The sequence below is a fragment of the Lathamus discolor genome, chromosome 3 (genome assembly GCF_037157495.1).
Source record: "Lathamus discolor isolate bLatDis1 chromosome 3, bLatDis1.hap1, whole genome shotgun sequence".
Taxonomy (NCBI): Eukaryota; Metazoa; Chordata; class Aves; order Psittaciformes; family Psittacidae; genus Lathamus; species Lathamus discolor.
In genome coordinates, this window is record NC_088886.1 from 130,023,455 (window position 1) to 130,041,741 (window position 18,287).

Genomic DNA, 18,287 nt, shown 5'->3' on the forward strand with positions numbered 1-18,287 from the left:
AACTGATTTGAGACAGAACAGCTAGCGTCTTCAGTGAAATCCAGTAAGTAGCAACAGGTAAAGACAATGTTTTGTTAAACAGTGAACTGCCTGTCTCAATGCTATGTCCTGAGGACAGCTGGAGTTGAACTACAATTCCTTTTTTTTTTCTTCTTCTTTTTTTCCTGGAGCCATTCAGGAGTCTAAAAATTTATTGATGCTTTTGCAGTGCAAAGGAAGCCCAACTAGGCAAGCAAGGATAGACCACAGTGCAGACTCAGGAATGCCTTCCATTTCTACCTGTTCAAGTTGATAAAGATGTGAACATCCTGTCTTCTGAGATAACCCCACCCTGGTGGCAGCAACATGCTGGTCTTAGTAGGTTGACCAACACAATCGGTACTGGTTAGAATCAACACACACTCTGCTGATCTCAGTAGCATCTTCTTTCTTGCTTCCAACTCCGACTACAGTGTAGTCTACCTGCACAGACTGATGCTTGCTGAATATTTACTTTCTTCATTCTTGGCAGCACTAGTCTTCTCTGAATGTGAGAGACTGGGGACAGCTGGCTTTTCTAGCTTCTGCCTTTTTAAAAGGCATGTTCCTCTTAATTTCAGCTCTGAGGTGAAGAGACTGTCTCTCTCCCCAAGCTGAACAGGTAGTGCCTGTTGCCACACACAGCAAGGGCAGTTGAAGATGCAGGGTGGGCAATGTCTAAACCTAGAGAGTTTAAATTCAAACTGAACACAGGGCACTGGGGTGCACAATTGTCTTTACTGACAAAAAGAGATGAAGTTGAGACTTCTGGAGAACCAGATTACAATGGTGACAGCAGCTCAGGCACTTACTGGTCTCCATTCACCATCTCCACATGCTCTTACCTCCAGCAGAAGCATCTCCCTACAGAGGTCACTAGGAACATACCCAAAAGTTCAAACCCCAATAATAGCTGCTGCATGACTGGCAGAGGTAAAAAAGTTAGGCCTTTGTGAGCCTTATAACAGAAGTAATGTAACACCAGCCAAGAGAAATTCAGAGAACAGTTTTAGTTATTTCAGAAAACACAGATTATGCAAACAGGCAAATCTACTAGATCTACAAACCCAGGTTTCCATCAAGGAAACAAGCACATTCTCCATAATCCATGTTGTTGAAGACAAATTACATGAGCTTTTCTACTAAGCAGTTTATTAAAACATACCCATTTTAACTGCTGTGTTTTCGTTGTACAAAATATCTTACTTACACACAAGCATCTGATTTAGTTTGCAGGTTTTAGTTGCAACAGAAGAGACTGTCAGCCTCACCAAGCTTACGTTCTTTCTAACCCCTTTTTGTTTTGTTTTAATGGGGAAAGAATATTCTACTGCCCTTGACTGAACATGCAGAATTCAGTTTTCCTTATTTGAAAGGGAACATTGTCAAGAGGGATATAATTTATGTTCTAGTGCCATGTGTTTCATATTTTCTGACAACTGTAGATTAAACTTCATTCAAAGGTGATAATTAAAATTTTTATGAGCATATCTAATATTAAACAGCTACTGGCAGGTTATGGTGCCTTGACTGCTTAATGCACAAGGGAGAAAAGCAATAAAAATTAACTGTCAAAGAAGCAGCTTGATCTTTCCCGTCAGCTACCAAAACTGCAATCTCAGTCATGAGATTCTCCCCCCATATAGAGGTTACTGAATCTGCATAATGAAACAGTTTTCTGCACATCATCTGGCCAAACATTATACAGAACAAGAAAATAATAGAGGCTTCAAAATAAAGTGTTATTTATTTTATTACAACTAAGCTGTTAATCTAGGATGCTGCTTTGGGTAATAAACTGAACTGTTGAAAAATTAGGCAGAAGCATTATGCTGTATCTATTTTCAGCAAAAATGAGGCTTTCAGCCAAGGTTTCCAGAGTCACTTTCAGGCAATCTGAGGATTTACCCTGCTAAATTTATATAACGAGATTATTTTTCTATTTTTAGCCAGGTGTATTTCCTTACCTGGCTCAAGGCATGAAAATCATTGGCGCTATCAGGTCCTCGTTTTTCAGTGGCAACCAATAGTCATATCAAGTTAGAGCTGTCAGGGACAGCTGCAGTCTGGATTAAGCCATCTCTTGGAGGAAACACTTTCTTCCAGTTTAAACAGGGTATAAAAGATGCAAACACTAGGTTCTCAATCCCAAGAGAAGATCAGTGTGCATAACCCTATTTAATTAAATCATTTAACATGCATACTGGAAATATTAGCCACCTAGGAACCTACTGCTCAAACAAAACAAAAATGGTACATCCTAAGCAGTTTAATACAAGACGCATGGGTGCTGCAGTCAGAACATTACACTAGTCATTGTAGCCTTAAAGGAAATCTTTAAATTATGTATCACATGCAGAACAATGTAAAGCAGTCACAACTTATGAGATGCCAGGTTTAAGATGCTCCCTTCAAATTCAGTCATGCTGTAGTCTGTAGCAATTCTGCATTACTTACTATTTCTGCACAGAACTACCACCACACTCCTCAAATGTACATGAAGAGGTCACTTCACTTGCCATTATCTAAAATTCTTTTTACTTGTTCCATGCTCTGGTTTTTGCATATAATTTAAACACAACAAAATAGAATCATAGAATAGTTAGGGTTGGAAAGGACCTCAAGATCATCTAGTTCCAACCCCCCTGCCATAGGCAGGGACACCTCACACTAAACCATCCCACCCAAGGCTTCATCCAGCCTGGCCTTGAACACTGCCAGGGATGGAGCACTCACAACCCCCCTGGGCAATAGAAAGGTGATTGCTAAATACACTGAAAAGACTGACAAATAGCAACAGAAGGTAAGTCAAGGTGTACAACACCTTCACAACTCATCTATGCTCTCTAGTAACGGGATATAAAAAAAAAATAACAAACCAACAACCCCAGAAAATCAGATTTGGGCTCCAAAAGAACAAAGAATTGAACAGCACCACTGCATTTCTATAAAGGTGAAGAGATAAGAGAGCAAAACCCAGATTTCTCTTTCATATGCTTAAGGAGTTGAAATTTTTAAATAATTAAGTTTTAAAAAGCTCCCATATTTGAATAAAATCTGTCACATTCTTTACTGCATTTTGAAGCGAAAGGCAGCTGAAAGATATCCCAGGGAAGAGGTTAAGTCTTCGTTCAGGCTCATGGTGTATTTCACTACACGATGTCTGTCACGGTACAGGGTAAGAGTGCTTGCATAGTATATTTAACAGGGCTAAAAAAGTCCCAAGACTGAAGAATTATTTCAGAAACAAGCTTTGGATCTTCCCAGTCCCTATCACACCTTCAAAGCTCCATTCACCTCGTATAACTCACTCCTGATGTCTGGGATCTCCTTGAAGTTCAAACCAGAAAAACAGACTGCAATGACAATGAGGTGTATGAGGACCCTGAAGAGCCCAATCTACCTGAGCATTTCAAGACAAAGTGTAAAAGAGCAGACAGGTGGATCAAAGATGTAGTAACTGTTAGCTTGGATATCTTGGCTTTGACACTATTGGCTGCCCTTGCCTACATTCCATATTAAAATCTGTCTGGAGGGAGGAATTAAGTCACATAGAAAAGAGACTACCAAGAGGTTCACAGAGGATGGCAATGCAAAATGGCAAAGCACAGGATATCATATTGAAGCAGAGGCTCTTAGCAACCTTTCAGCTCAGAGACTTTTTCAGCAAGTCTGTTTCTGCTTTTTCAAGACTTACAGTAGTCAAGAAAGGGCGGTAATTCTTGCCAGCAATTTAAATCAAGGAGGGTGGCTTCAAGACATGATAGGGTAAAGGAAGTAATTTTTGTGTTCTAGTACATTGAGATGGCCAAGGTTTTATTTTCCCAAGAAAGCTGCAGCAGCAAGTTTGCACTAGAGAATTCTGGAAGCTTCTCTACCTTGAAAACAAAGGCAGAAAGACACAAAGGTTCCTTATGCATAAAGCCAGAGGGCTTCCTGGGGACTTAAACCCAAGGCAGAACACGGTAATTTCAAACAGTTTTCATTTCCTTCTACAAACCAGCTTCATTAGCTGATTTGAAGTCATCAGAGCATTGCTTATGCTGATGAAGTTTATGATTCATAACCTGCTCCTACTAAAAGTCTGCTAACTCCAGTGAAGTTTTATTGCCACAGTCATAATGATTCAAACACTTCCATAAAACCTTGAGATCATTAAAATCACTGTGTATAAAGAGTCCTAACATCCTGATTAAGTGACCCCTGAAGATTTATATTCCCATTTGCTTCTGGCATATACATGTTTCCATGATCTTAAAACAAAAATCAGTTGAACAGATTTACAAGACAAACTTCAGCACAGGTGGAATTCCCTTCCCTCAGCATTCCTGACCTCCAAATGGGAATACAAGTGAGAAATGTGGTATCATAAATGCTTGCTCAGCAGTAAAACAGAGCCTCTTTGCGCATATCGAAGATCAATGTTGTAAACTTTTATGACAGTACTGTATTTGACTGCTAGCTTAGGAAAGAAAAACCAATACAATATTCCTTTGGGGCAACAACTAATATATTTGCTACACATCCAAAGATAGAAATTTAGTCTAATTTATTGAAGAAAACCACAAAAAATTAAGTGAACAGTTTATAAGCATATTTAGCTTGATATTATATTTAGCGGGTTTATAAAACAATGAATTCAATGTAAAAAGTTGGTATCTAGGCATGCATTGCAAATGCTGCTAATAAGGAGGTGACTAGAACCAGCAACGTACAATTAAATTAATGACTCTTCCATCAGTAAAAAACTTTGAAAGCCTTTGCCTGAAACTGAAAATTGTCTCTTTTTATTACCATTTATGATTTCTACCACATTCATTCATTAACAATGTGTTCTTATAAAGAATTTTCAGTCACACACTGAATTTGATCATATCCCAAATAATACAATATATAAGACAGAACTTGTAACACTAAGCTTCATTCTGTGGTGGATTTAAACTAAAAAGAAATCCAAGGCTACTCAAACATCTCTGAACAGACTGAATAATTTAACATATCACAAATAGTGACATGCAAAGAAGGAAGGTATAAAAAAAAAAAAGTTAAATCCCAAGTCCTGCTACAGAAATTGAAAACAAGCCTTGCTATATTAAAATATTTTGTAAGTTAACAGTGTTACTGCACAGAAAAATAAAAACAATTTTATGACGCATATTAAAAAAAAAAAAAATCTGCCCTCAAATACTACCTCTTGCAAGCTCAAACAGAAATTCTGCCAAAGTGCCAAGTGATTACACTGTACGGTCAATGTCTGGCTGGAGAGCACTGTATGCCAATCATCAGCTGGAGTGCATGGAGCTCTCTGCCTGGGGATTGATGAGGAGCTGACTGAGAGCTTATGGGTCAGGCTTAAAGGGAGGGCAGGGACAGGGGACATAGTGAGCAACCTGATGTAGCAGAAGGTGTCCCTGCCTATGGCAGGAAGTTAGAACTAGGTAAGTCTAAAGGTCCCTTCTAACCCAAACCATTCTACGATTCTATGATTGATAGGGTAATCTGAGGTTGCTTGAAAGGGCCATGACAAAATTCTGACAAAAGCCACAAGGAACAAGAAAAGTCATCATGATTAAATGAAAAAGTAATCCAACGAGCATTGTTTTTCAAGTGACATGGTTAATACACAGACACAAGACCGTAACTGGATACTAAATACAACTTCACAAAGTGAAAACTTACTCACTTTTGAAAAGCCAGATCTCCTCAGGACATCTCACCTCACACTGTTGCCTAGTCTTTTTTAATTTTTCTGCCTGACTGCAATGTTTTGGAAGTCGCTTTCAATTGGAATCCTTTTAGCTTATAACCAGTTTGAATCGGCCATCCAGAAGAAAATTCAAGTTACTAACTTCCCATGTTGTAATACTACTCTTGAATGCAAAGCAGAAATGTCATTTTAAGCAGAGAAAAGACTGTTGTTGGCATCCAGCAGCTGTTGCTATCATGATTAAAATGAATTATACTTGAAGCACCTCAAACTGCTCCTAGAATAAATTTCAAACATAGCTAAAGCTATGACTCACAATTGTACTTAGAGTAAAATGTAGTTTTCCTGTGCCTACAGTGGTGTTTAAATTCTACAGTAAAATGACTCACCATAGTTCCAAAGGGTATAGCTCTCGAAGCATGATAATAGATTGCAATGAAGTTAATGAAGAAGGCAGTTCCACACACCATTGCTGGAATAAGGAAGGCTCCAATGAACATCTGCTTTATCCATCGCCTTCCTGTAAGAATGGACATGCCAATGGGGCTGGTAAGATACAGCATATTTTGCTCAAAAAGTTATCAGCAAGATCTCTAGGACTGAGGTGTTTGACTTCTACTCCCCCAAAAAGGTGAAAGAAATAAGTAATAATATACTACATCAACACAAGTCAGCTAACAGTTTGATTTGACTCCTGGCAACTCACAAGAAGCAGCACATTAATCAATTTATTATGTCAGTTGAAAAGATGGGAAAAGGGATACAGCATGACAAAATTTCAGCTGAGGAACAGCACATGCTGCATAAGCTGGCCAAACAAACCAAAGTATGGAACATTAAGTGTACGTGTAAGCTGCATGTTAGTAGAGACAGTGACAGCAGAGCTGACCCTGTGCAGAGCCTGCTCACACCTTGAGAGTGTAAGAGCTCAGCACTACTCAAGGGACAACTCAGTACAGCAGCTGCTTTCAAGGCAGCACCTGCTCTGGGTTGTCTTGACCCAACTAAGCCAACTTACATGCACGATGTGTTAAGGAACTGGTTGTCCCTAGTGTAAAGCAAAATGCCACAGCATTTAATATACAGTAAAATTGAACTCATACATCTTAAACAACAGAAAAGGTAGAAAGCGATTTCTAAACCCCAGGCATAAAGGAAACAACACCACTTGTAAGCAGTTATTATTAAGTTTAGAGCTCTCTGAGGAGCTTAAAAAAAAACCAAAACCAAAACCAAAAAACCCCCCCAAAAAAACCCAAACACCAGCCCTCTTGGGCAACATCTTAAGAATTTTCACTGTCTATATTCCCTTTAGTTTCTATGCTCTTAAATACTATATATATTTAAATACACCATAGATGCAGATGAAATATGCACTAAATAAAACCAGAAAACTAGCGTACTCTTTTTAAATCATTATATGTATTTTCACTGTGAGCCAACATAATCATCATTTCATGGTTTGATACATGCCTGACCTGTAGAAAAAAATACGCAGATTTGGCTCAACTATACAGCACGGTACACTTTAGAACAACCCTCATTTACCTAGATCTGTTTTTCTACAAATTACTAGGTTTATAAACAAACCACATGAAAAGAAACATCTAACCCCAAAACTCAAGAGTACAGTGCAGTTGAGACTGAATAGTAACAAGTATGTCGTGCTAAAAAGATACAAGATTTTCTTTTGCAAACTTACCAGAATTATTTTTAATAAAGCACTGTAGAAGATAATAGATATCGATTACTCTTTTGTGGCAGCATAGGGAATGGATGAAGCTATTGGACTGCAAGGACATAATTGGTCATAACTTAAAAGGCATAGCGGGGAGCACTTGAAGATAGCCTGTCCAAATCTGTTATGTCAGATTTATTGGGTTTCTGCTCTCTACCGATAACTCATTTTGAATTTGCTAAGTATAAAGCAGAGCACATATTGGAAAGAATAACCTTCTTTAAAAGATGCTATAAACAGTTCTCCCCATCCACAATTAATGGTCTAGTAAGCACTGTGAGTACTTTCTGTGTTAGTAAACATAACCCCCTGGTACCTGTAAAGGAGGGCTATGTAGGAGTCATCTGGAGAAGACAACATGAGCTATTTAACAGCACATTGTAGATGAGGGAGAGACTATTACACTCTCTGGATTTCATGAGCCAAACAATTATATACAAAGAGTATAAAACAAGCAATTCATAAGACACAACTGTTAACAGTTCTTCAGCTCTTATTACTTTTAAACTAACCAAAGACTTCAGCTATCTTTAGTTAGAAAATGCAGCCAAAACTGAATAGGAAATAATAAGAAAGTTAAATATACTCAACATATTTCTGCTTATTAAGAATTTAATGGATTCCATCTGAATGGCCCAACTCCACGAGGACACCTTTGTACTGGTGCAAATCACAAAATAATTTCTTCCTTTAAGAATTTAATGAAAATGCTGAAACATGAAAACAATTTACCTCCTTGTCTAGCATAAAGGCTTCCTCCAAAATATCCATTCACTGGCGATGTTGCAGCATAAACAAATATAGCTGTACTAAGCATTGATCCTCTCCTATAATAAGTGATTTTTTTTTGTAAATGAAACAAAAAAACAAGCTTTATTAGAGCAAAAGATTACAGTAAGATATGTACTTTTAGAAGCAGTTATTTAATATTTTTAGCTAATACAGTAATTTAAAAGTGCTGAAATTGTAAAATCTGCGTAATAATGAGAACTGTATCTAAAGCTTCTGGCCAAGTCTATTCAACCTGGAAAAAAAAAAGTTTTGACATACTACATCCTTTTCTAATATGAATTTATTTTCACTGGAGTACAAAACCTCATCTCTGATCAAAATATTCTGACATTTGGACAAGGTACACTTCGTGTATAAAGAATTGAATTACTTATGTGACATACATCAACTATAAGATCAACTACTGCAGACAAAAACTCCTCTTTACTTAATATGAAGGCCAGTATTAACAAAAATATGGTAAGAGTGTGAATGGTGTTTCTGCCATCCCTCAGAAATTAACTTTTAAGATAGAAAGTGTTCGTCTTACAGAAAATTAGAAAACCTGATTTAGAAGCTATAAATACTATAATGAAGCCACAAATCACCATTGAGTAGGCCAGCCAGAAGAGTTGAGTAATTTTAAAATTATCACCGCATTAAATGTTGGAGTACTCATTTTGGCATAATTTTTCTAAAATTTTACAGGCAAAGCTAATAATTTTAAATCACAAAAGCCATCTCAAAATTTATTTTTAAAAGTCATGGCTAAAAATTATAGCAAGCTATAAATGTTATTCATTAACAGAGCTGTATCTCCATGTCCCTCTGCTGCTCTTCGTCAGCAAAAAGGAGTAGAAAGTTTTCAGCCAGACTGATGTACTTTCTGCAAATTACTTGTTCTGAGAGATTCCAGACTCCTGGCATTTTGGTTTTTGATGAACCATTACTGGATGCCTGCCCTACTCAAAGAAGTAATCTTTAGTATGATTGCGTTCCATGACTTTATGGATTGAACTAAGTAAATACACCTTCCAGTCACACACGCTAACATTTGTCTCTTAAAAAAAATAAGCAGTAGCTCCATTTTAGAAAGCTAGTGGTGAGACAGAAAGCGCTTTTAACACTTCTCCTAACTTGAGACAATTCAGAAACACATGGAAAACCCCAGAAGTCCATGCATAGTCTGAAATGACACATGTAAATCCAGGCTAATTGTAAAATGACCCACAGGTGTTCATCTTAAATTGTCTCAAAATTTCCTATTCTCAAGCTTACTCACTTATGCTTCAAATATTCTAATAGAAAAGCTTCCCAAAACACAATACAGTACCATAAATTAACAGCTGACATGACTCCTGAGAGTTCTGAAATACCTGAAGAACACTGACAGGCAATCTATTCTTGTAATTCTGGTTTACAGCCTTTTTCACTCACATCACTATTCTTCTAAACATAAGAACTGTCTGCACCCGATTTCGTCAATTGTTCTGTTACACACCCAGAATTAAATTCACTTAGAGTGATATAAAGTGATAATGCAATAAAAGACTAAGTGCACATATATTTTTTAAAATGACTGTTCTGACACATTTTACAATTGCCATTACCAATTTACAGCTTCCCTACAGCCCATGAACACTCTGAAACGGTTTCATTCCCTCCCTTAAAGGGCTGACATGCTGTACAATTAAAAGTGTGTATGTAAATCTCTCCAGAAATGTAACCATGGGACATAAGGGGGGAATAACACCATATGAAAAATGAGAATATGCCAAGGTACTGCTACTACAGCGACTATTTAATCACACCATTACAAGGCAGCTAACTTCAAAAACAAGAGCTCTCTCTAGTGGCACACTAGGAGCATTACAACTTGTTAAAATCAAGTTACAGGTGATCTAGTCAAGGGAAAATAGAACAGATCTGAAATTCTAGTCACTGATTAAAATAAAGCACTTATAAAAAAAAAAAATAGAAAATCCCCACAATATCCAAAATACAATCTCTACAGAAACATAAGAAGTCCATCCAAGACACCAAAAATCTCAAACAGATATAAGGTAAAGGAAGAAAACTGGGTGAACCACAAGCGGTATGTTAAATTTAAACTTGAGTACTTTTTTCATTTTAAGTGAATTCTCTCCAATCAGGACCCCAGCCCTCCTGTTGCTGGAGGTTTTACATGAAACACAGGCTGAGCTGTATCTGTTTGAAAGAACTTAAAAAATTAAATCCCCAATGCTGAGAAGAGTTGTGGATAAGACTGGCTTAATGAATTGTTAGCAGTGAACAGGACTATTCACAACACAGCATGCTGCCACTCCAGTTCTTTAGAGGACATGGTGGGGAAAGCAGGGTAAGAAATATAGCAATATCTTGTCACTCCAGAAGAAACCAGGAGTGAAATATGTACCTTTTAACATTTATTTCCCATATCATCTACCCATGATGCTGCAGAACAACAGACTAGTTTCATAATAAATCATGTAAAAAGCATTAAAAGAGTAAAACTAAAGGAGACCAACTTACATAAGAGTAGGACAAAGTTTCAATACAACTTTAAAAAGCCCTTCTGAATACAGCTACAGCTGCTCTAAAGATAAAGACTCTCAAACAAATTTTTTCCAGACTACTTAGAACATTCACATTTGTAATTATTTTGTTCATTTAAGCATTTATATGTGGAAGGCATGGTACTACTATACTTACTCTGTGTATAAATCCTCTATCATTGCAACAACAATGACTATAAGAGACACGGCAAAAATTTGACAACCAGAACCAATAAGCGAGGAAAATATTAGCGGATGACTGGATGGTCTAAACACATCTCCATGGACCTGCTTCCACCCATACTCATCACCTAGATCTCTGTCCTAGGAGCAAACACACAAGTTAGGTGAAAATTAAAGTTTTGATTTATTAAAGCAACTTAAAATGCAACTGTATCTTCTCTGCTGAAAGCATCAAATCTAGGAGCAAAGTTTCCTTTTCTTATGCTTATGAAAACAAAAATTACTACCTGAACGCACGATGCAGTAAAATCCATGAGGTTCCTTCCCTGTCCCTAAAATCCTCTGAAGTTCCTAGGAGTGTACGCAGGCTTCTATTACACACTTACAATAGACCTTGTTTAACCTAAGTATGGATATGAACATTAACACAGTGACTACAGACTATTCTAGGAGCACGTCAGAAAGAAAACCACTAACTTTCAAGACACACATAGGGCAGTTTTTCTTGAAGAGAAAACAATAAGCCTTAAAAAAAGAGATTGAAAAAAATGCAAATGCAGATCTTACCATATCATCCATTTCTTCCTCCTTGCTGTATCTTGCATAATCTTTTCGCAAAGTTCTCATTAATATCATAGACACTAGGCCAACCAGAAAGATCACCATCATAAAAGAATTGAAAATTGAAAACCAGTGAATCTACAAAAAGAAAACACATCCCTAAGGTTTAAAACTGTAAATATATTTCAGATTTGTTCCAGTAAGGATAAATTGTTGCCTAGCAGGATAGCTTGTCAGCACTAGCAAAGTAACAATAAACCCATGCTGTAAGTAAGTAACAATACAGTTGTAGAAAGTCCCACTAAGACCAGCTTGTGAAACACCACACATAATGCTTTTCAAAGGCCAAGCTTGCTCATGATGAAGTTATCACAGCAAAGTTTGAACAACTGGCTATGCATGCTGCCCTGGTAATGGAAAGGCAACATGATATACTGCTGCCTTCCTAGAGAGGAGGTTTAAGTAAAAAAGATGCTCACACCACTGCTTTGCAAAGGACCAAAACATGCAGCAGCATTATTTTGTGTCTAAGAAGCACACCACTGAGCTCCAAACTGAATCCAAACCTTTTGATTTCAGAACAGAGTACAGCTCATTACACTACCCATAAGGAGACTATAACCATAGGTTTAAACAATCACAACCAATGCTGCCAATTGGCTTGGGCTAATACTTTTTGCTTTGCATTTACTTCAGTAAAAAATGTATTTAAGATCAATTGCAGTTATCCACCTTACAAGTCATGCCTGCACATTTACTGAAGCAGTCTAAAAACCTGGAACACAGAACTATGTCTTAACGTCTACAGTCTTGGACCTGGCCTGTTTCACTGTTCCAGAACACCTGTGACATCCAAAAATTCATCTCTCAACCAAAAATTCCATGACATCTTCTGAACTAAAGCAATCATTTCAAAGGGGTACTTCGCAAGGTTGTCTTAGAACCATACATACTCTATGCTGAAAGAATGATGGGTCCAGATACTTGTCAAATCGGTCTTCAAACTTCACATCTGATTTCTTCCATTTCACCTTAAGACAGAAAAATTAACACTTGAAATGCTCATAATATGTTCAGCTATAGTCACATGCAGAAACCCAAAATGCATTTTTACAATCATCCACTTTAGATGCATTCATAGAATCATAAAATAGTTAGGGCTGGAAAGGACTTTAAGATCATCTAGTTCCAACCCACCTGCCATGGGCAGGGACACCTCACACTAAACCATGTCACCCAAAGCTCTGTCCAACCTGGCCTTGACCATCACCTGGGATGGAGCATTCACAGCTTCTCTGAGCAACCCATTCCAGTGCCCTCGTCACCCTTACAGTAAAGAACTTCCTCCTTATATCCAATCTAAACTTCCCCTGTTAAGTTTTAACCCATTACCCCTTGTCCTATCACTACAGTCCCTAATGAAGAGGCCTTCTCCAGCATCCTTACAGGCCCCCTTCAGGTACTGGAAGGCTGCTATGAGGTCTCCACACAGCCTTCTCTTCTCCAGGCTGAACAGCCCCAACTTTCTCAGCCTGTCTTCATACGGGAGGTGCTCCAGTCCCATGATCGTCCTTGTGGCCCTCCTCTGGACTTGTTCCAACAGTTCCACATCCTCTTTATGTTGAGGACACCAGAACTGCACACAATACTGCAAGTGAGGTCTCACAAGAACAGAGCAAAGGGGCAGGATCACCCCCTTTGACCTGCTGGTCACGCTCCTTTTGATGCAGCCCAGGATACATTTGGCTTTCTGGGCTGCGAGCGCACACTGAAGCCAGCTCATGTTCATTTTCTCATCAACCAACACCCCCAAGTCCTTCTCTGCAGGGCTGCTCTGAATCTCTTCTCTGCCCAACCTGCAGCTGTTCCTGGGATTGCTCCAACCCAGGTGCAGGACATTGCACTTGGCATGGTTGAACTTCATGAGGTTGGCATCAGCCCACCTCACAAGCGTGTCAAGGTCCCTCTGGATGGCATTCCTTCCCTCCAGCGTATCAACCAAACCACACAGCTTGGCATCATCGGCAAACTTCCTGAGGGCACACTCAATCCCACCATCCTTGTCACCAACAAAGGTGTTGAACAAGACCAGTCCCAACACCAAGCCCTGAGGGACATCACTCGTTACTGGTCTGCAGTCGGACATTTAGCCACTGACTACAACTCTTTGTATGCAGCCATCAAGCCAGTTCTCCAAATCCAGGGTAGCCAGTTCTCCTGATAGCTTCCGGAGAGGGCCTACTTTGTCCCTAGTTTGTCTTTTATTTGCAATGTACCTATATGTACCCTAGCCAAGTTTAATTCTAACTGGGCCTTAGCTTTCCTAACCTGGTCCCTAGCTTCCTGGACAACATCCCTGTATTACTCCCAGGCCGCCTGTCTTTGCTTCCACCTTTGATAAGCCTCTTTTTTCCTTCAAACTTTCCTCAGCAGCTCCTTATCCATCCTAGGAAGTCTCCTGGCCCTCCTGGTGCACTTCCTTCTAGTTGGGATGCAGCACTCCTGAACTTGTAGCAGGTGATCCTTGAATATCAACCAACAGTCTTGGGCCCCCCTGCCCTCTAGGGCTATATCCCATGGAACCTTACTAAGCAGGTTCCTGAAGAGGCCAAAGTCTGCTCTCTTGAAGTCCAGGGCAGTGACCTTGCTGCACGCTCTTCTCACCGTCCTGAGGATCTCGAACTCAACCATCTCATGATCGCAGCAATCAAGGCTGCCCTGGAACGTCAAATTTCCAACCAGCCCCTCCCTGTTGGTGAGGTCAAGCATGGCACCTCTCCTTGTCGGCTCCTCTATTACTTGCATGTTCTTCAATATGAATCTTGGTTTTGGCAAAACCAATGGACTTGTGTTTTTAAAGACTGGTATCTATTGGTATAACATAGAATGAATGTTAGCCACCTTGCTTCATAGCAATCTTGTCTATGCTTAAGAACAAGGAAGACTCTTGCACTGCCTCAGCAATCACCATCTCTGCAAGGCTAACCAAAGATGCAAACTTTTAGCTGTCAAATACAACAAACGATTACAGAAGGAGTTCATGAAGACACTCGTACTGAAGGTAGCAAAAACAAAATCCAAATGACTTTGTTATTCAGTTTTGTCAAACAATAGTTCAAATATGATTGTTTTTTTCCCCCATAGCAGATACCTGTAAAACAACGAGGCAACACCTTTGCAAAATCCTCACAAATTTTCTCAAGATTTCAGAACAAAGTTTAGAGAAAGAAGGCATGTTTAAATATGTTCAAAAATGCTAGAAAGCAGTGGAATTTTTCCAAAGTTTGCATTTTGTTTTTGTTGGTGGTTGGGGTTTGGTTTTCCTGACAACACACTTCCCCTTCTCAACATTTCTATGTGCTGTGTTGTTTGAAAAGACGCTTGTGAAGAACACTATCAGTGCTCATGGAACAATGACAACACCATCTACTTCTGCTCCCCCCAGCAGCAGCTGAGATGTGTTTTGCTGCCATGGACTGAGACTAGTATTCAGTGAAATCATCTGTACCTAAATTCTCCAAGTACAGTGCCCAAGAAAAAAAGATGTAGTCTAGCAGGAGTGAGAGAAATGAGAAGATGTAAATGTTGATTTAAAAACTGATGCCAATAGGAAAGAAAATGGCATAAACTGAGATATAAGCTGTGCTTGAAGGGAACAGGATAAAAGGGATCAAACTGGACCCTAAAAGACAGACATTAAAATTTTAAAAGCTACAAGCTAAAAGCTGCAGTCTAAAATCTATAAGACCACAGGATTCCACAATCTTGACACTTCAATTGCCAATAAATAACTCTGAAACCAGCTAGAGAAGTATGTGTTTCTGGCCATACTACCACAGGGTAAGCGCATATTACTGACACCAGTTACTCCACTAGCTGCACAGAAGACTGCTTTGGCTTTGGAAGATTTAACTGTACTAATAAATTATACAGTGCTAATATGGTAGCACAAAGAATTTTTCAGAATTGTAATACTATTTTCATTTTAATTTTAAAATGCAATTTCAGAAATTAAACACAAATCTACACTGATTTTTTTTTTCAAAAGCATGCCAAGATTAGGAAATACCAGGATTTTTAGTAATCTTGGAATAAATGCAGACCCCTTTTGCATATCTGTTTAAAATACATGAAAAGGAACTATCTGTTCAAAACACATGTTCTCTTATTCAGTTTAGAGGAAAGCATATACATGTAGATTGAACACCCATATCTCTCACCACAGTCCTGAGACATTAAAAATGCCAAGACGTCAGTATTACTCACTTTGAGGTATGATACTAACATTCTTCAAATTACAACCTTGTTCAAGAGTAGTAGCTCACAACATTAATAGCTTTCAACACTGTTTTAAGCAGACACATTTCTCATAGAGCATCTGCCACTGAGAAGCTCTGCTTAGAACAAATCCACTAGAGACAATCTGTGAATTAAACACCATACACATGCCAGCCCAGAAATTGCTCACTGCTGCAAACAGAATTGTAAGGCTAAGCCTTGAACTTTGTATACTAAAGAGTATTTTAAGGAAATATCTAATGTTATGTTAACTTCTGGCAGCTAATTCAGTGCTGTCCACCTCAAAATTCATAGAGCAAATGGACTTCACAATGCTCATGGAATTCAAAATAGAGAATTTTAACATTTCTACTATCAATTTTGCAACAGAAATAGGGTGATCAGTGTAAATGTAATTCTAGAAGGTATATTTAGACACAGTTATCTGCGCTTCAAACTATACAACTTATTCAGCACGAGAAGAATGTAACAATGGCAAGAATATCCTCTGAAATAGAATTGTATGCTTACACCTACTGCTAACACACTGTAGAAAATAAATCCATTAAGAACTAGTTTTAGTATACAAATACGGTGAATATGAGAAGTGAACTATTACAGATTTAAGCAACATCAAATAAATGAGGAAAACTGGAGAAAAAAAATAAAAATCTCAGATCAGCAAATGTTTATTCACTACCTTTTATCATAGCAATTCAATAAACTAGCAGAAGGCTTCAGAGAGAACCTTACTGAAAGTTATATAAATAAGACAAATTTCTGCTGGAACTGCAGTGTCAAAATAAGATTTGATACTAACTGCTTGCAAAGTATGAAGGATTACAGTGAGTTTTGGTCATAGCTCAGAATCCAGCTCAAATCTACGATGCAAATGTTAGAGCTCCAAATTTAAGAAGATGGCTACCTACTGGTGGCTCCTCCATACTCCTAGTCTCCATACCTTATCAGACATCTTCCTTTCTCACCAAAACACTTTCCTGAAGATCATAAAAGCTTCAGTATGTTCGAAATGTTTAAAAAATAATTCTGTATTATTAATAAACCTGTCATTGTTTGTCAGTAAGGAAAAAAAATCTGAAGGAGTGAAAATACATCTTCCTCTAATGCAGTTGTGAGTATACAAGTACCTATTTTTGAGCTACTTCACCATTTATAATATACTATTACAGATGCATCACAAATTACTTACTGAATATGACATCTGGATTTTTGTGTTTGGTACCAATTTCACCTTTCCTTCACTAGTCAAGTTGACATCTACAATTCTATTTCCATTGTAACCAATTTCAAGTTTTTTGTAAGTCCAAAGATAATAATCTTCTCCATTTTCATCTGCTTCTCCCACAATACCTGAATAGGAAACAAGTGTAAGCATCTATTATAGGCATACTTTTTAAATACTCTGAGATTATTTTCTTAGAACATGCATTACAAAAGTTTTGCCAGCTAAAAAAGCTACATGACTGCAGTAAAGAGAACACAGCAGACCTTAATGCTCCTCTTCTCAACTCTAATACTTGGAATGTCCTTTCAACCCACAGGTATTTGCAAAAAGCATTGTGTAACAGCATTTAAAGAAAAAAGCATGCAGCTACAAACATTGCAGAAGAGTCAGAAGACTCAACAATAGTTCCTCTAGGTTTCTTTGGAATTCTTACCAGATTAACAACTAGCTGAAAACAGATTTCATTTCCATGAACAGAACTTAGCCAAGACCCCTGTATTTTCCCATCTCCTGTACATCACTTCATTCATTTCCTCTTAAAATTTTTACTTCAATTCTGTATTCCGCATTAGTTGACCCCCCAACACAGTTTCTGCTTTCGTTTTCACACAAGCTTCCAACACTTGTCAAGAATGGTAGTTCTTAACTATTCTGTTACTTCCACTGAACATTTCAGAAAGTTATATACTTATGTGAAGATTTTTATCACCTCCAACATTAAAAGCTGCTCAGATGCTCGAGGAGCATCAGAACACAACTAAACTCAATATTAGGCACAATTAAGTTCTTACTTTTCAATGAATTGCTGCAAAAAATGTCTTATCTATTCTCTGGAAAATTCCAGAGAACATCCTATGCAGGTAGTGGGAAAGTCAAGTCTAACAGTCACAAAATTCACAGGCTACAAGTGTCACCTTTAATGTCAAGGCCATCATATCAAAAATCACATATAAGATAGAAAGCCATGAATAAAAGCAGCAGTCAAGATACTCAAAGGTGAGGGCAGGCAAGGGGAAAAAAGGTGGTGAAGGATATAGAAAAGGTTATCACAAAGCAGCAGGTCTATGAAGGAATGGCAGTTGTGCATTACCTGTACTTTTAAATTTTCAAGGTGGTATTATTGTGTCATGTTTTTTACTCATGCTCATCTGTCAGGATTGCCTTCCATATGAAGCACATGCCAGTCTGCACCTATGCCAGACAGCCTAGCACCTGGACTACCATCTGTTC

The 18,287-nt window shown here is 38.2% G+C and overlaps 1 protein-coding gene across 2 annotated transcripts in view; it reads right to left on the reverse strand.

Annotated features, from left to right (window-relative positions):
• Positions 1 to 18,287, reverse strand: part of TM9SF3 (transmembrane 9 superfamily member 3) — a 58,509-nt gene that overhangs the window by 13,361 nt on the left and 26,861 nt on the right. For both annotated transcript variants that reach the window (XM_065671762.1, XM_065671761.1), the window contains exons 4-9: positions 17,022 to 17,182; positions 12,487 to 12,564; positions 11,540 to 11,671; positions 10,947 to 11,113; positions 8,196 to 8,290; positions 6,115 to 6,245 (exon numbers count right to left, since the gene is read on the reverse strand). In XM_065671762.1, the coding sequence (XP_065527834.1) occupies positions 6,115 to 6,245; positions 8,196 to 8,290; positions 10,947 to 11,113; positions 11,540 to 11,671; positions 12,487 to 12,564; positions 17,022 to 17,182 (764 nt within the window). The remainder of the gene's footprint in view (positions 1 to 6,114; positions 6,246 to 8,195; positions 8,291 to 10,946; positions 11,114 to 11,539; positions 11,672 to 12,486; positions 12,565 to 17,021; positions 17,183 to 18,287) is intronic.